We start from the raw sequence: 19,961 nt of genomic DNA, 5'->3' as shown, positions 1-19,961 counted from the left end.
GCCGGAAGTGAGAAACTCAGCCACTACCAGGTCCAACAAATATTGCCTACAGCAATTCCAACAGACATGCCAGCTTTAGTGTAGAAACAGGAATAAAAATAAATAAATACAATAAGATCGAGGGTTAGGTGAGCCCGTTAGGCTCAGTGCTCTGTGGAGACAAGACCTAGGAAAGTGACCCATGGCCTCGGCATGGACTCATGAGCCCAATAATGCCAGAGCTGGGGCAGCCCCTGAAGTGAATGCCCTCCTTAAAGTCCAGAGCATCTTGATCTTTAGGTCTGCAGCACCCAGCACATCCAGTAAAACTCCACACAATTTGCTGAAAGCCTTCTCCCTTCCCAATAGGCACTCCAGCATTGCATCTTGGCCCCACTGGGATCCCTCTCCATGCTAGCTTCCACCTCTTTCTGCATCTCCCTTCGAAAGCTCTCCTTGCCTCTCCATCTATTCAGTTTTTTGTTGGTTGTCTTCTCTGTTCCCTCCCAAATTACCTGCACCCATCCTCCGAGGAGAGACCTATAACTTGGAGAGACTGGTAAAGTGTCCCCCACAATCCCCCATCTTTCTCTCTGAAATCGAGGCTTTGCTTATTCTCAAAAGCTGGCTTCCCTACAAGCTGCTCCTGTGTGGAAGGAGCATGTGGTCAGGAGGAGAAAAAGGCTCTGGGATCGGTGATTTCCATAATTATGCTTCCCCACACTTTGCCGCCATTCAGCTGACAGTCTTCTTTCTCCCTGCCAACTGGGCTTGCTCCGGCTCCCATGGACCCCCTCCTCCAGCCCCCAGCCCTGTTTTTTCAAGCCCATCAGCACTCGCATTTTACAATAAGTAAATGGTTTTGTGTGTTTTTTTTTAAATCTCCATTTTCTTTCTCATGCAGCAGATGGCAAGGCTCAGGAACTCGGTGGAAATTAGGCTTTCTGATTTTCTAATAAATTTCAGCATCTCACACAAAAAGCAGGAGCTCATTTTGATTCTGATGTTCAGTACCATATGGCATATCACTCTGAGCTGTGGCAGCTTCATCCTCGGGGTAACACGGCAGAGGGATCTTTCATAGAACAACAAGACTGAGCTGCACGGACCAATTGGATTCCTTGGTGAATGCCATTTGATGATAATATTGTCTATGGAGAAGGAGTAATTATCCCTCTTTTATGGTATGTGCTAATTTTCGCTGCCAGTTTTCCTAATTACCACTGCCCCAAAGGACTACTTTTTATAAATACTCTGTAAACATTTGAAAATACATAGACAGTGCATGCATGAAGAAAAATGTCCCTGGATTTTAAAACTGCCGGGGAAATTGCTGACGTTTTGACAGCCTAGTGAGTAACTTGCAGTGTGTGGAACATCTCTCTTCGGTGACGTAGGCCTTCCTTCCTTCCTGGGAGTGCTGTTCTGAGGGGCATTTGTCCATGCACTCTGACAAACGTCCACCCCTGGGTGACTCACACCCTGACAAAGAGGTAGAACATGTCCATCACCAGAGTTCCCTGGTGCCCCTTCTCCGTCAGTCCACTGCTCCGCCCTCTTTTCTCCCCCTCACTGTTCTCATCACTATCTCTATAGGTTAGTTTTGCTTGCTCTTGAACTCCACATAAATTGAATCGTTCAGTCTCTTCTAATCTGTGTCTGGCTTCTTAACTTTTAACCCATGTTTGTTGCAGAATTCAAACCTCATTCCCCAAATTAGATGCATCTCTGTAAACACTCAGCTTCGTTTGATACCCATCCTATGATACCTGAGATCCTAAAAATACCTCTCATCTCCCGTCATCTAGGTCTGATGTGCAGCGAGAAACACAAGCCTTTCACTTTGCTGATGACCAGGGGAGAAGGGGGTACTAGAGGGAGGTTGCCAGACAAATCTCTACAGTTTGAGGGAAGTCATGAGAGGGAGAGTGAAAGGAAATAGTATCTGGGAAAAATTAACCTGGGAAAATGAACCACCACATAAGTTTTGTTTGCTATTTTTGCATGCCTGTGACTATAGCTGCCTTACTCATGGTGGGACCCCTACAGCCCATTTGCTGCTCCCAGTCTACCTCGGGCTTCCTGGCTTCTGAGCTGCCACAGCCTTCCTACCAGGGCCTAAAGCAGAGGGACCCCAAGGTGGAATGTGGCTGAGCTGCTGTGCTCCCAGCAGCCCTTCTGACAAAAATATTCGCGCGTGGGCCTGCCAGGTGTCTGAAATGGTCATTGATTTTGGTTACACCTTTGTAAACTTCTAACAAAGTAAAAATAGTACTGATTCCTTTGGCTAATGAGATTAGCTAGTATACACCTGGCTTGCTGAGAGGGACTGGGACAGAGAAGAGATAATCTGTAATGTGCATGCATTAGACTGAGAGAGAGAGAGAGTTCAATATCAGTCCAAGGCGTAGAGTGTTCTCAGGAAGGCGAGCTCTGCATGAGACAGCAACGAGAGGCCCCGCATGGAGGCGGGAAGGGGATGAAAGTGAGTTCAGCATTACTCACATCACAGACGACGGCACTAGTTGGCTTCGCTTTTCTCCCTTGAAGGGACTACTGCCTCATGGAAAGATGGCTTGATGTGGGGGTGACTTGGCTAAAGGTGGGGCTGTGTACAGAGCCAGATTTCTTTCAGGCATATTTTCCTATTTGGAACTTTAGCACACGGAAACAAGAGTCACCCGTCAGTAAGAATCTTCAGGGGGGAAATTTCCAGAACACCAGGCAGTTTGTTCGCAGTGAGTGCTGTATGTCATTGTGATAACAGCTCATTTCTACCAAGCCTCCCCGATGTGCCAGGAAGAAAGCACTGTGGGATGAACCTCATGAAACCGCCTCTATTCTAGGTCAAAGGTGATTGAATATTGGCAATTTCATTCTATTCAACTTGACATGAACTGATCCTTACCATAAGCATGTATGTAGGTCCTATTATCATTGACAACATTGAGATCAGAGAAGTTAAGTTAATACTCTCTTAGGATCCAAAACTAGTTAGGGTCAGAGCTGGTATTCAAACTCAAGCCCATGTCCTAAACAGCTTCCAATAAAAGAATGAAAATGGTAGGTAATGACCCCTTTCTTCTCTTTCTCTCTCTCTCTCTCTCTCTCTCTCTCTCTCTCTCTCTCTCTCTCTCTCTCTCTCTCTTTCTTTTTTTCTTTTTTCTGGAAGAAGCTGAGGCCTCCTTTGGAGTCAGGTAATATCCTCATAAAAATCTCTTTTTCAAGGAAGTCAAACTCTAGCTCATGTGAGTCACCTGCCATGCTGGTGAGTGACATTTACTTTGTACATGAAATTCCTTCATGTTGTGGGAAAACCCTGAAAAATGAGCTCTTCCTGTGGAACTTGGGTCTGATGATCTCAAACCAGAGTCTTCCCCTTAGGACTGAGGAAACAGCAAGCGCTGAAGCTTTTCCTCAGTTATTGAACCAGCTCACTTCCACCCCACCATCCTAGGAGCCCTGTGCTCTCTGGCCCTGGCATCTGTGGCATGCCAAGCCAGGGCAGGCCGCTTTCCTTTCCATTTGAATTTCACACCCTTAATGGTACATAGCAAAGACCAGCGGAATAGCTAGGCACAAAGCGCCACCCTGTGTCCAAATGACCAAATATCAACAGGATAATCCCTCCACCAGAGGGAGGCCAGGCAGGTGGCTTTGATCAGCCCACAAATCCCGAGCAGATGGAAGAGGCTCAGGGCATGGGACACAGGTTTGAGTCCTTGCTCTGGGATGGGTACCCAAAGTCAGGATTAGTCATGAAAAGTCATTCATCTTCCCAGATTGGCAGTTCTTCTCAGTGTAAATGGGACGTGATCTTCGGCAGGGGGGGGGCCACAGTCCAGAAACTGCAAAGTGAATACACATTTGCCTCTGCATCTTTACAGACAGAAATGAGGAGTCATAGAGTGGCTGTGCACTGCCATTAGGGCCCCTTTAAGACCAAATTGAGCAATCTTCAAATGTAACCTTAACTATACTTCCATTTCATTTTCAGAAAAACTGCAAAGGAATCACATGATCTGGGCACCATGTAGAAGAGGCATGGTGATAAAGGATTGTCACATGGTAATAAACAGATCATAAATTATATTTTATTCTTTTCCAGAGCCCATATTAATACTGATAGCAGTATTTACTGTGTGCTTGCTATGTGTCAGGCACTGTGTTGAGTACATACATTATCGTATCAGATGTCCATAAAACCCCGTAGAGTCGACACTGGTGCTGTGCCATTTTATATTTGGCAAACTGAGGCTGAGAAAGGTTTAGTATCATGTCCAAAGCCACCCAGCAGTGGGTGGAGAAGCTGAGATTTGAGCCGGACCTCTAATGGCAGTGCCCGTTCTTAACCTTACGCTGGTTCAGTGCTAACTTCTTCCAGGTTTTTTCAGGAAGCAATACATTTTCCAATTGTGTCCAAGACGTTTTAGAATTTCTCTTTTACAACTATTTTTATTCTCCTAAGTGATGGTAAATCATCATCCTTTCATATGAAAATAGTTAACACAATGGGACTAGGCACTGTAACAGGTATAAATCATTTAACCCTCACCTGTATAGCACTGCAAGTGAAGAACTATTATTATCATGCCCAACTTCATATTTGAGAAGCAGGAGGCCTAGACAGCCTAAGTCACCTGCCCACCCTTATGCACTCCAGGCTCCTGGGTCCACAGAAGGCCGCTAAGTACTGTGTTTCCCCGAAAATAAAACATCCTCCGAAAATAAGACCTACTTACAGGTTTTTTTCTGAGTGAAATATAAGGCATCCCCCTGAAAATAAGGCCCCCCCTAGGCTCTGTTTCAGAATAAAAATTAATTTACCATAAACTGGTCGCTAGGGCCGCCCCAACTGGCGTCTAGCAACCAGTGACCTTACATGGAGTCCTGACGTCACTGCTGTGTGGAGGTGGAGCGGAGGTCGGAGTGAGCAGCGAGTGTGGGGCGGGAGAGAGGAGACTTTCGCAGATGCCTGTAGAAGAACAGGAGGATTAGAGCAGACAGGACACGGCAAAGGTGGTGAGTGCTGGTCTGTCTCTGGTGATCTGGTGACACTACCTGATGCTCTCAGCCGCCCTCATGATGACTGAAAGTTCTCAGTCAGTGGCAGACCCTGCTCCAGCCCAAATCCAGGCCCCAGCAAGCCCAGTGACAGTCCCCAGGCAGGCCCCAGGGGGGTAAATGTCTGATAAAGGGGTCGGGGGATCTCTGGTGAAGGTGTTCAGTGGCACAGGGGTAGGGGGAGGGGATCACTTAAAATGACACAGGAGGATCAGAGGGGGCAATCAAAATGACACAGGAGGATCAAAAGGGGTTACTAAAATGGTAATCCCCTCTCTGATTCTCCTGTGCCATTTTGATTCCCCCCTCTAATCCCCCATGTCATTTTAAGTGATCTCCCTCCACCCACCTTGATACCCCAATTCCTTTTTCTTACCCCTAGAAATGAGCACAAAAAGAAAAAGCTACTCCGTGGAGTACAAGAAAAGAATCGTGGAAGACTCTTGGGGCCAAAATTTTACTGCTTTCTGCAAAGAGAAGATGTTGAGTATCTGATTGGTCTGAAAATGGCAAGCAGAGTATGGTAACCTCATTGAACAAGTGGACAAGGGAAATGCTAAAAAGCGCAAGTGTGGATCAGGTCGCCAACCATTATTTTCCGAGCTGGAAGACCTGATCTGTGAATGGGTTGTTGACATGAGAGCAAAGGCTTTGGTTGTGAACAGGGCTCATATTCAAGAATTTGCCCTTGCAATGGCACCACAGTTTGACATAGCCCCCAAAGACTTCAAAGCATCACAACACTGGCTGGGTAATTTCCTTCAGCGAAGTGAACTGTCTTTAAGAAGATCTACAACATTGTTTAGGTTGGAAGATACTCAAGTTATTAAGCGAGCACTTGCATTCAAGTCCTTTACTGATGATGCTGACTTCTCTAAATACAATCTTTCCAACATGATTGCTATGGATGAAACTGCAGTGTTTATGGGCCAATCATCTCAAACAACAATTGAACAGCGGGGTGCCTCCTTAGTGTACATTCCCTCCACTGCTTACGGAAGTGCATGTGTTTCCTGTATTTTGGCAATTCGTCTGGATGGCACTAAAATCCTACCTTTAATCATTTCTAAGGGCAAGAAGGAAAAGATTGAACGTGTTTTGGGCATTTTTATTCTTGAAACTGAAAAAACCTGGGCCACACAAGCAGTTATAAGGAAGTGGGTCAATTTAATGCTGCTGCTTGTTATGTGAGGAAACCAAAGAGGTCTGCTAGTCTGGGATGCAGCCAGCACTCACCATGCTAAATATATGAAGACATTTCTTCACGAAAGAAAAATAGATCAGATAATGATTCCCGCAGGAATGATGGCCTATCTCCAAACTCTAGATATTGCAATAAACAAGCCATTCAAAGACAATTTGTGCGTGAAAATTAATGACTACATTGAAAATAGAATGGAGAGAAATCAGCGTGGAAACTTTGTGAAACCTAAACTGCAAGAAGTTGTGACTTGGGTGAAGAATTCATGGGAAAAAATCACTGACAGTTGCATTGCAAATGCACTGTGAGCAGGCTACCTTGACAAGAAGTACTCATTTAAATACAGTGCTATTTCTAAACATGAGAGATTTGGTCCACTGATTCTGAAAGAAATGGAGTCACAAGAAATTCACCAGGAAATTCAGGAATTGGATTGTTATGATGATGTTCCAGAAGATGATGACATGATTATCATTGAATAAATGAGTAAATTCTTGATACTGTAGGATTCACAGTTTGTCTGGTTTGTGTTGACAACTACCATACTACCGTACCATATACAGGTAATAAATTTCCTTTATTTTCATTTAACAATAAATGTGTACCGTAATCTTCTTCATGGAAAAATAAGACATCCCCTGAAAATAAGACCTAGTGCATCTTTGGGAGCAAAAATTAATATAAGACACTGTCTTATTTTCGGGGAAACAAGGTAAGACTGAGTTGTTTGCTCATTTGATGAGGAGGTGAGAGGGTCCTGAACCCACCTCGCCACACCCACCCCTGGTACAGGCCAGAGTTCCCTTGGGGCAAGGGAAGTCACTGCAGCTATCAGGGGGTGCCCTGCGGGGCTGGTCCATTACTCAGCTGTCTTTTGGGAGGGCTTGAGGTTTAGAAGCAGCCAAAGGAGATCTGGAGCTGGGTCTCTTGGGCAGAGTCTGTGGGCATTCTGGACATAGACAACACCATTTTGAATCAAAATCAAGACCACTTTTCTCAACTGGCTTGATAAAAATGCCCTGCAGGCCCTGTACCACCCATTCACTTCCTGTGCTCCTTCTGCTCCCACCCTCTGCCTGACAGGGAACTCCGGCCGCGTCCACCTCACTGCCCTCCTTGGCCTCCTCTCAGTGTCTAGTGAGTGCATCTCCTGTGGCTTCAAATCCCGTCCCTACACTGGCAGCTCCCAGTTTTATACTCTAGACCCAATCTGCACTCTGCCTCCAGGTGTCTCATTTCCCACGTGGAAGTCTACACAGAAACCTCTAAGTTAATATATCCAAAATGGAACTTTTGATTTTTCCCCTCACCCCACAAACCCCCCCCCCCCCACCACCACCACCAACAAAACCCCCCTGCTAACCAGCTCTCTCTTACTTGGCTTACTAAATGGTACCTCCAGTCACTGATTCCTAGACTAAAACCCCCGTTATCTCCAAGTCTAACTCTTGGCAAGCCTGAACACATTGAACAAGTCCCCCATCAAGCCTCAGACCGCCCTCACAGCACTCCACAATTCAAAATCACTTGTTTTAATATAATCTTTGATTGTCTTTCTTTCCCACCAGACTGAAAGCACTGTGAGAACTCTTTGTATTCTATCCCCAGACACAGGGCTGGGCGCAACACTGTAACTGTGAGGTGCTCGGCCTCTCTGACTGCATCTTGTTCAAGCCTGGTTGGTTCCCATGATCTGCAGTCTACTAGCTTCTGCTTAGTGTTACATACAGACATGCTAATCATTAGAGGAATCCTGCTTGTGGCCCGGGTTGTAAAAAATAGCTCCTCACTAGAAGGTGCCACTCCTGAGGAGATAGGGGAAGTACGTAGAAAAATAGTGATTGTTTAGCTGAGATTTGCAGAAACTTCATCCAAAATCTTCCTTGGACCCCTGCTGGCACCCAGATGTCTATGGTCATCAGTCACCTCTGGCCCCTCCCACTTCCCCTTCCCTGGACATAAAAGAAGCCTGAACTCTGTACTTAAGGTGGATTTGAGTAACCACTAAGTCTCCCATCTTCTCAGCTGGTGCCTTCTTGATTAATAAATGTTTCCTTACTCTAAACTCTGACATTTTGAGTTTTGGCCTTTTGAGGCATCTGGCACATGGACTTTAGATTGGTAACAGTGCATGCTCAACATTCTGGGTCAAATAACAAATAAATGAATAAACAAACATGGTCAGTTGACATCCTCTGTGGCCTGTGAGGTCAACCAAAATGGCCACATGAACCAATTTACAAAGTGTGTCTGCCAAAATCCTCCCCTACCACATCACAGACCTCCTGCCTCTTTCAAGAATCACTGCCAAGCCCTGGCCAGGTGGCTCAGCTGGTTGGAGTGTCATCCCATATACCAAAATGTTACTGGTTCAATTCCTAGTCAGGGCACATATATAGGTTTAGGGTTTGATCCATGGTCAGGACACATATGGGAGGCAACAGATTGATAGCTATTTCTCTCTCTCTGTAAAATCAGTTTTTAAAAAATCCTCCAAGTGAGGGTTAAAAAAAAAAGAAAGAAAGAAAAGAAAACTTGCTGCAGAGACCCAGGGTGTTGATAAAGAACTGGGGGTCCTGGACATCCCATGTTCAATCTCTCTAGTTCAAGATCAGCAACATTTGATTCTTGATTCCCATCTGATCATCTCTATTCTTTCCTTTGACTTCCGCAAACTATACAACCTAGCTTTCCATGGCTGCTCAATAAAAACACTGCCTTTCAGTCAAGGGCACCGCCCTATCACTACCCTTTCTGTGACTGTCCTGACGACTGCTTTTTGCACTCTGTTTCCCCTCGCGGAAGAGCAGCCTTTAGCAAGCCTCTGCTCAAGTCTAAATCTACCTTTCAAGGCTCCACCTCTGCCATGAAGTTCTTCCTGACACCTCAACCTAAGTGGGCTCTCTCCCTTCATAGAACTCCTATTGGGGGTAAACAAAGGTGCTTAGATTCTTATTTATGCCCGTCCTATCTTGCCCCTTTTGGATTGCCAATTGCCAAAGGGAAAAGGTGTATCTAATACTATTTGTTTGGCACATACAGTTGCTTAATAAGAACTTGATGGCTTGACTGAAGAAACACTTCACTCTGGACAAGCAGCAACGTTTATGTAGAACTGCTGTCCATTCCTCATCCTTACAAGGTTGAAGGACTATGTTTTCCACTTGGGAATTCTGCATAATTGAAAAGTCTTTCTGAAATAGAAACCTGTCAGACAAGGTGGAATTTCACTTTAATAAAATTACAGGGTAGCAGCTAGAAGCAGAGGAGTTTTGAAATGACGGCTTAAGTCAGGCTACTGGGCTGTGATAATCAAGCCTAAAAAGCAGCTGGGCTGGGTTGATAAGGACTAGAACGCCTTGTGGAACTACATGTTGTGTAGTAGGCTGAATAATGGTCTATCAAAAACGTCCACACTCTAGTCCCCAGATCTGTGAATGTCCCTTATATCACAAAAAGTATCCAATATTATACTTTGTAGATTTTATTAAATAAAGGGTTAGCTAGGTGGTGCTGATGTAATCTCCCTCTGTAATTATCAGAAGGAGGCAGGAAATCGGAGTGAGTAGTTGAAGATGTGACAGCAGAAGCTAAAGGCTGGGATGATACAAGGAAGGAGTCACAAGCCAAGGAATGCAGGCAGTCCCTGGAAGCTGGACAAAGAAAAAAAAAATGGAGAAAGGCAAGAAAGTGAATTCTATTCTCAACGCCCCCAGAAAAAGCTAACTACCCACATTTTGGCTTATTTTAGTGAGACTGATTTTGGTTCTTCTGACCTCTAGACTGTAAAATAAGATTATGCTGTTTTAAGCCCCTAAATTTGTGATAATTTGTTACAGCAACAACAGGAAATAAATCCACCATGTAAAAGCCATTGATGAAGGGAATGCAATCTCCTGGTAGAACCACTCTAGGGCAGTGGTAGGCAAACTCATTAGTCAACAGAGCCAAATATCAACAGTACAACAATTGAAATTTCTTTTGAGAGCCAATTTTTTAAAACTTAAACTTCTTCTAATGCCACTTCTTCAAAATAGACTCACCCAGGCAGTGGTATTTTGTGGAATACCACTCAAGGAGCCAAAGAGCCTCATATGGCTCACGAGCTGCAGTTTGCAGACCACGGCTCTAGGATCTTGTGTCTAAGAAAAGGCACCATGTTCTCAAGTGCTTAGCAATCAGGTAAAGGGCTGAGTATCTATGGTTCAAACTAAAGATCTTCGTGTATATTTTTCCATGAAGGAGAGAACATTTTGTGGTGGAAGCTAGAAACCCAGGGCTAAAGAACAGGTCAGATGCCAGGGATTCACATCTCCTTTTTAAATATTCTGTCTAGATATATAACACTGAGACAGTCCTGGGAAAACTAGAGCCACTAATATAGTGTCCCATAGATCAGCTGATCAGATCACTGGTCATTTCTAAGGGGAACACAAATCAATCAAATAATTTGTTTTCATTCATTCACTCCATTTTCATCCATTTCATGATGCTCCAGGCAGAGCCCAGAACCTGGGGTTTATTACCAATTTCAAAGATCTAAAATCATCCCAGTGACAAGTCAGCCTTATGTTTCAGAATCATGGAATTTTCAGGCAGTCTGTGTAGTCTCATTAAAGATAAAATATACAAAATATGAAGAACAAGAGAAAAATGTGACTTCATGCCCCATAGTAATAAATGCTTTAAAAAAATCAAGACTCCAAACATCCTCTGTCATGTTTATTTCTTTCTTATCTGTAAAAGTAAAATGTGCATAGTGTCTTCACCACATCATGTCAGGGTCCATCCATGATAAACTGTAGTTTGGTAAGGGGCAGAGTAAAGAGACCTTCATTCTGAGTTTACCTTCAGCAGGTTCACTTGTGAGGCTTCAAAACAAGCCACGTTCCAGGGAAAGAAAGATACATGCTAATGTTAACTTGGTGCTGATGTTAACTTGGTGTACATTCATGTAGTTTATAAAACCATCTCTCAAGCATGTATTATGCAATTAAACTGTCTTTAGTGGGTTTAGTGTAAGCAACAAAATTAAAGAAATCTCCCAAACACTGACATTGGCACTCAAAAAATAATAAAGACAAGTACTAAAACATTTCCAGTATATTTTCATCCTGCAAATGTGTTGATATAAAATTTCTAAGAAAGATGCATAATTATTAGGATTATTTCCTGCAGCAGTTACAAATACTTAGATTCAGGTAAGCAGGTTCACATAAATAAAAGGTTCTTTCTTAAAACACTGAACAATAAGAATGTCATCACATGGGACTGGCAGAAAGGAAGCTATATTTAATTTCCGGAGTAACCTTAGTACAGAGCATCCTTGGCTTAATTTGGATCACTGGTTTTTCCTAGTCTATCTCCCTTATGCCAACTAGCACTCTTGCATTCATGAGCAGGCACTCCCCTATCACTGATTTCCTTTTTTAATTGCATTTATTGGGGTTACATTGGTTAATACAATTATATATGTTTCGAGTGTACAATTCTGTAACACATCGTCTGTATATTGTGCTCACCACCCAAAGTCAAGTCTCCTTCTGTCACTATTTCCTCATAACCCTTCTACTGCCCCCAACCTCCCTTTCTCTCTGTAGTAATCACTATACTATTGTCTGTGTATAGGTTTAGTTTCTTAATCCCTTCACCTATTTCAACCAGGCCCCTAACTCACCCCTCCCTGACAGCTGTCAGTCTGTTCTCTGTATCTATTCATCTGTTTCTATTTATTTTGTTCATTAGATTCCACATATAAATGAAATATATGATATTCGTCTTTCTCTGAATGATTTATTTCACATGGCATAAGGTCCATCCATGTTGTCGCAAAAGGTAAGGTTTCCTTATTTTTATGCTGAGTAATTCTGTGTGACTTTTCAAAATAAGAAAATGTCAGGATTTTATTTAGTGAGAGAGAGATCCAGGATGGCATCACAATAGATAGATGTGGCACTCACCTCCTCCAAGACCAGGCTGGAATTGCAGTGAAAATATAGACCAATCAACCTTAATAACTAACAAGATTAGTTGAATAGAAGCCTTATAACCAAGAATTTGTATAATAGAAGAAGCCACATCTAGACTGGTAGGAAGCATGGCTGAGATTCAGAGGGATATCTCAGCTGCCAAGGTTCCCCCTGAGGAGTTTGGGATCTTAACATCTCAGAGCACCAGAACTAGGAAGAGGTGCCCACATACCATCTGGTAATGAAAATCATTGGGTGGTTCTGTCTGCCAGGGAGAGATGAAGTCCACTGCAAACACAGGTACCCTCTTAATGGGCCAGTGCACAAAAGCTGGTTTGCAGCTACTCACCGTGGGCTCCAGCAGAGGGATGGCAGAACAGACTGGAGCCAGTGAGGGGAGACTGAGCTGTATGGCTCTGGGAAGAGCTGAAGGGGCAGCCTCCTAGACCCTTGGGCTGAGTGACTCTCTTGCACTGCAGACGCCATCTTTTTCGGGTGGAGTACTCCCTTCCTTACAGCATCAGCTGGGGGAATTCAATAGCCCAACCCCCTGAATTCCCTGTTGCTTCACACTGTTGCCCTGCTGATGAGTCAATTGCCTGGCTGGGTTATAGAGGTCTGGACAGACTAAGGGGGTGTCAGTGACTGAGTTTGTGTCACTTTGGGATAAGGGCCATTCCCTCCACTTTCCCACAAAGCTACCTGGCACCTCCGCCCTCACAGGAGACCCGTTAGCCCACCCTTGTGGCTCCAGGTGGCCCCACCCTCTCAAATTCTGGTGGCCCCACCCTGCCAAGGTCTAGGCAGAATCTAGGACACACTGAGTGGTATGGCTCTGGGGTGTGAGCCCCTCTTCTCACCTTCACCCAAGCCTGACTGGCACCGCCCACTCACAGGAGATCCACTAGCCCCACCCACATGATCCCCAGTGATTCCTCCGAGTTGAGCTCAGGTTCTTGGCCGAATCTTGGACAAACTGAGTTGTTTGGCTCTAGGATGGGTTATTTTTCCGTCGCATGCTCAGACGCTCTCTACACATGGCAAAATCTTGGTCTGTTTGGGCCTGAGAAAATCTGTCAGCCCCACCCAGATGACTCCCTGAGGCCCTGACCTACCACAAAGGTCTTCAACCACCCAGTGGGCAGAAGCTAGACTTGGTGTGACCTGGAAATTTTGCAGAATAGCCTCAGATGCAGCACTGGCACCAAGTTTGAAACCACATCAATTTGGTGGCACCACTCCCTCCTACCTAGCGACTCATTGGGAACCTACCTGTACCACTTGAGGCTCGTTCATGACTGAGCCTATCAGGCAAAGGGCAGGCAGAGGTAGGTAAAGAAGAATCTCAGGGTGACTTGGGACTTTTGCTGACTTGCTGGCAAAAGGGGCCATGGTGTGCAGCTTGGTCCTTCCCGTGCATACCCAGACCCGTCACAGGCAGACACAAACTGTGGGTCACTTTGTAGCTCCAAACAGGTTGTCCAGGGCCAGTGACAGGTAGCACATAACATTGGCCTGCACTAGAAATCCTCAAAAGAAGTCCCATAACCAACACACCTACTTAGTAGCCAGCTTCAGACAATATCAGAATAGAATCCAATTAGCATCACAAGCAGCATATCCAAAGGAAGACCTCTGCAGGCACCAGGCCCTGCTGAGGCTAATTCTGCTTCATGTGGTCAGCCTCTGCACAGCAGCTTATACGCTGTGGTCAGGGTCAATCCCCACAGTCAGCCAGCCTGAGGGCCAATCCCACACATAAACAGGCCAATAACAATCAAGACTCAATTACAACAAGAGGCCCACAAAGCCCACACAAAGGACATTCCTGAAACACCCAGATCAGGTGATCAAGGAGACTGCAACGCTGGGTTCCACAGGACACCTACTAGCTAAGGACATCCTACCAAAACTTGAACTCATAGCAGATATTGCTAATGCATACAAACAAACACAAAGAGGCAGAAAAAAAAAATGGGAAGACAAAGAAACATGCCACAAACAAAATATCAGAAGAAATCTTTAAAAAAAAAACCTCAGCTGAATGAAATGAAGCAAGCAATTTACCAAACATAGAGTTGAAAAAAAAAAAAAGGTTATAAGGATGCTCAATAAACGTATTGAGAACTTCAACAGAGGTAGCAAGCATAAATAGGGATATAGAAACCATGAAAAAGAACCAGTAAGAAATAAAGAGTATAATATCTGAAATGAATGTACTAGAAGTAATAAACAATAGATTGGATGAAGCAGAGGATCAAATCAGCAATTTGGAAGACAAGGTAACAGAAAACACCCAATTGGAGCAGCAAAATAAAAAGAATTCAAAAAAAAATTAGGATAATGTAAGAAGCCTCTGGGACAACTTCAAGTGTACCAACATTGATATAATGGGGATGTCAAAAGGAGAAGAGAGAGAGCAAGAAATTGAAAACCTCTTCGAAAAAAATGACAGAAAATTTCCCTAACTTGGTGAAAACAACAAACAAACAAACAAAAATACAAGTCAAGAAAGCTGTCTCAAACAAGATGAATTCAAAGGGCCCTACACCAAGACACATCGTAATTAAAATGGCATAGGTTAGAGACAAAGAGAGAATCTTAAAAGTAGGAAGAGAAAAACAGTTAGTTGCCTACAAGGGAGCTCCCAAAAGATTGTGACTGGTTTCTCACAAAAATATTTCAGGCTAGAAGGAATTGGCATTAAATATTCAAAGTGATGAAAAGTAAGGTCCTAAAACCAAGACTTTACTCAGCAAGGCTATCATTTAAAATTAAAAGAGAGATAAAGGGTTTCCCAGGACAGAAAACATAAGGGAGTTTGTTACAACCAAACCAGTATTATAAGAAATGTTAAAGGCATTCTTGAAGAAGATGAAGATAATCACCTATCAATAATCATTTGTATATAAATGGCTTAAATGCTCCAATAAAAAGACATAGGGTAGCTGAATGGATAAGAAAACAAGACCCATGTATATGCTGTATACAAGAGACCGACTTCAGAATGAAAAATTCAGACTAAAAGTAAAGGGATAGAAAAATACATTTCATGCAAATGGAAAAAATTTTTTTAAAAGTTGGAGTAGCACCATAACTGGTTTGGCTCCGTGTATAGAGTGTTGGCCTGCAGACAGAAAGGTCTCAGGTTCAATTCCGGTTGCAGGCACATCCCCCCGTAGGTAGTGTCCAGGAGGCAGCTGATTGATATTTCTCTTTCATCATTTTTTCTAACTTTCTATCCATCTCCCTTCTCTGTAAAAAACCAATAAAATAATTTTTTTTAAAGTAGGGGTAGCAATACTTACATCTGGCAAAGTATTTACTATAGACTTTAAAATAAAGACTATAGTAAGAGATAAAGAAGAACACTACATAGTGATAAAGGAGAAATCCAACAAGAGAATATAATCCTTGTAAACAATTATGCACCCAACATAGAAATAGCTAAATATATAAAGCAAAACTTAATGGACATATGGGGAGAGAGCAACATTAATACAATCATAGTAGGGGATATTAACACACCACTGAATATACCTTCCAAACATAAAGTCTGTAAGAAAATAGTCTTAGATGACAAACTAGATAGATAGATTAAATGATATCTTCAGAGCATTTTACTCCAAAGAAGCAGAATATACATTCTTTTCAAGTGCACATGAAACATTTTCTAGGATAGAACATATGTCAGGACAGAAAACAAGTCTCAGTAAATTTAAGAAGATTGAAATCATATCTTCTCTGACTTCAATGGTATAAAATAAAATAAAACCAATCACAAGAAAAAAAAACAAAACAAAAAACACATAAAGACATGTAAGCCAAAAAACATGTTACTAAAAAATGAATGGATTAACCATGAGATCAAGGAAGAAATCAAAAGATACCTTGAAACAAACAAAAAGAGGACACAACAAACCAAAATCAATGGGACACAATGAAAGCAGTCCTAAGAGGGAAGTTCATAGCATTACAGACCTACCTCAAGAAATAAGAAAAATCTCAAATAAACAATCTAACTTTACGCATGAAGAATTAGAAAAATAACAACAAACAAAACTCAAAGTGAGTAGAAGGAGGAAATAAAGATTATAGCAGAAATAAATGAAATGGATTAAAAAATATAAATTTATTGATATATACAAAAGATCAATAAAATCAAGAGCTGATTCTTTGAAAAGATAAACAAGACAGACAAATCTTTAACAAAATTCATCAAGAAGAAAAGAGAGAGGGCCCAAATAAATTAAATCAATAATGAAAGAGGAGACATAGCAACTGACCCCATGGAAACACAAGGAATTATAAGAAAATATTACAAACAACTACATGCCAACAAATTAGACAATGTTGATGACATTAATAAATGCCTAGAAACATACAATCTTCCAAAACTGAATCAGGAAGAATCAAAGAATCTGAATAGACCAATTATAACTAATAAAATCAAAGCAGTAATAAAAAAAAAAAATCTCAACAAACAAGTCTTGAGCTGTATGGCTTCACAGGTAAATCTGCCAAACATTCAAAGAAGAACCAACACATATTCTTTTCAAATTATCCCAAAAAAAATCAAAAAGAAGGAAGTCACCCTAGCTCATTGTACAAAGCCAGAATTATACTAATTTCAAAACCAGGTAAGACACTAGAAAGAAAGAAAATCATAGGACAATATCCTTGATGAACATAGATGCTAAAATCCTCAATAAAATATTAGCATACCAGATCCAGCAATATATTTAAAATATCATACACCATGATCAAGTGGGCTTTATTCTGGGGATGCAAAATGGTTACAATATCTGCAAATCAATAAATGTGATACACCACATAAAAAAATTAAGGATAAAAAAATCTCATGATCATATCAATAGATGCAAAAATAAAAAAGCATTTGTTAAAATTCAGTACATATTTATGATAAAAATTCTCAGCAAAGTTGGATTAAAGGGAACATACCTCTACATAATAAAGGTCATTGACAAACTCACAGCCAACATCAAGGGACAAAAAAATAAGATCATTTTACTTAAGATCACGAATAAGACAGGGACGTCTGCTTTCAACACTTTTATTCAACATAGTATTAGAAATCCTGGCCATAACAATAAGACAGGAAGAAATAAAAGGTATCCAAATTGGAGAGGAAGAAATAAAACTGTCATTATTTGCAGATAACATGATTCTGCATATAGAGAACCCTAAAGAGTCCACCAAAAAACTACTAGAACAGATTAATGAATTCAGTAAAGTAGCAGGATACAAAATAAGTATCCAAAAATCAGTTGCATTTTTATTCACCAATAATTAACTGTCTCAAAGAGAAACTAAGAAAACACTTCCATTTATAATTACATTAAAAGATACTTTTGAATAAAAGTAACCAAGGAGGGGGAAAGACCTGTACTTGGAAAAATATAAGACACTGAAGAAGGAAATTGAAGAAGATAAAAATAAGTGGAAGCATATGCTGTGTTTATAGATAGGAAGAATTAACTTCATTAAAATGTTCATACTACCTAAAGCAATCTATAGACTCAATGCAATCCCTATAAAGATACCAAAGGCACATTTAACAGAACTAGAACAAATATTCTAGAAGTTAAATGAAACCACAGAAGACCCTGAATAGTTACAGCCACCTTCAGAAAGAAAAACAAAGTTGGAAGAATCATGCTACCTGATATTAAATTATATTATACTACAAGGCAATAGCAATCAAAACAGCCTGGTATTGGCATAAAAACAGATACACACATCAATGGAACAGAATGGAGAACCAAGAAATAAAGCCTTTATGGTCAATTAATATTTGACAAAGAAGAAAAAAATATACGTGGAGTAAAGATAGTATATTCAATAAATAGTGCTAGGGAAAATTGGACAGATACATGCAAAAAAAAAAAAAAAAAAAGTGAACCACTTTCTTATCCCATACATAGAATTAACTCAAAATGGATTAAGGACTTAAATGTTAGACTCAAAATCATAAAAATTCTAGAAGAAAACAGGCATAAAATCTTGAACATTTCTCCCAGCAATATTTTTTTTCTGATACTATCCCCTCAGGCAAGGGAAACAAATGAAAAAATAAATAAATGGAACTATATCAAACTAAAAAGGTTTTGCACAGCAAAAGAAACCATCAACAAATTAAAAAGACAATCCACCGAATAGGAGAACATATTTGCCAATGATACGTTGATAAGGGGTTAATATACAAAATTTATGAAGAATTTATAAAACTCAACACCAAAAAAAGAAAACAATGCAATTAAAAAGTGGGCAGAAGACATAAATAGACACTTCCCCAAAGAGAACATAAAGATGGCCAATAGACATATGAAAAGATACTCAGTATCACTAATCATCAAAGAAATGCAAATTAAAACCACAATTAGATATCACCTCACACAGAACAGAACAGCTTCAGTAATAAATCAATATACAACAAGTGTTGACAAGCATGTGGAGGAAAGGGAACCCTCATACACTGTTGGTGGGAATGCAGATTGTGCAGCCACTGTGGAAAATAACATGAAATTTTCTCAAAAAATTAAAAATGGAATTTCTCATGGCCCAACAAATTCCACTTCTGGAAATATATCCAAAGAAATTCAAAACACTGATTCCAGAGTATACATACACTCCTATGTTCATTGCAGCATAGCTTACAATAGCCAAGATTTGGAAGCCACCCAAGTGCCCATCAGTATGGTATGGAATACTACTCGGTCCGAAAAAATAAGGAAATCTTACTGTTTGGGACAGTGTGGATGGAGCTGGAGAGTATTATGCTAAGTGAAATAAGCCAGTCAGAGAAAGACAAGTGCCATCTGAGTTCATTTATGTGTGGATTCTAATGAACAAAATAAACAAAATAGAAATACTAATAGATACAGAAAACAGACTGAAGGGAGGAAGTTAGGGAGTTGGGTGAAAAAGGTGAAAGAATTAAGCAAAGAACAAAACAAAATCTCATAGGCAATGAGTTGTCAGGGCAACTAGACAACAGCGTAGTTATTACCAGAGGAAAAGGGCAGGATGGGCAGGTAGGAGAGCGTAAAGGGGGAATAAATGGTGATGGAAGTAGACTTGACTTTGGGTAGTAAACACACAATACAATATGCAGATAAAATATTATAGAATTGTACACTGAAACCTATATAATTTTATTAACCAAATAAATTCAATAAAATTTGTTTAAACTGAAAAAAAAAAAAAAGTGAGGATGAACAAAGTGTGGTATTATCTCCAAATCAGCCATTCTCAAACTTGGGCATGCATAAACATATCCAAAAATGCAACAAAAAAAAAAAAAAAAAAAAAAAAAAAAAAAAAAGTACATGAGGAATGCAAAGAATACATTTAAATTGTAAGTCTGATTCAGGTAGTTTCTGAAATTCAGAGAACTTTTCTAGTCCAAAAGAACTGAATGATTTGATTGTCCTCTTAACTGGGGAAAGAGAGAAGCATAACCTGTTATAACCTGGTTGCATGGGTATCTGGGATAACAAGCACCACTTCATTTCTCTCCTCCTCTTCCCCAGACAACTGCCTGTGAAAAGTGGAGCTGTGTTTTGGGTCTGGGGGGCGGGGGGGGGAGGGGGGGAGGGATAACATGGCCTCAAAACAGTGCCTGATGCATTCTTTCTCCCATTCCACTGCCAGGGCACTGAATTCATCTTTAGCTTAATTTAGTAGAAATTTCCAGAACATTGTGAAAAGTGTTGGAGTAAAAGAAA

The 19,961-nt window shown here is 41.2% G+C and overlaps 1 protein-coding gene across 1 annotated transcript in view; it reads right to left on the bottom strand.

Annotated features, from left to right (window-relative positions):
• The window catches only part of LOC118729618 (guanylate cyclase soluble subunit beta-2-like), a 75,754-nt gene extending 62,149 nt beyond the window's left edge, over positions 1-13,605 (bottom strand). Inside the window, exon 1 of the mRNA XM_036457086.2 lies at positions 13,486-13,605. Coding sequence (XP_036312979.2) covers positions 13,486-13,605 — 120 coding nt within the window. The remainder of the gene's footprint in view (positions 1-13,485) is intronic.
• Between the last annotated feature and the right edge of the window lie 6,356 nt (positions 13,606-19,961).

Source organism: Pipistrellus kuhlii, unplaced genomic scaffold, assembly GCF_014108245.1.
Source record: "Pipistrellus kuhlii isolate mPipKuh1 unplaced genomic scaffold, mPipKuh1.p scaffold_m20_p_3, whole genome shotgun sequence".
Classification (NCBI taxonomy): Eukaryota; Metazoa; Chordata; class Mammalia; order Chiroptera; family Vespertilionidae; genus Pipistrellus; species Pipistrellus kuhlii.
Note: the sequence above shows the minus strand (reverse complement) of the source record. Positions and strands in the feature narration are given on the sequence as shown.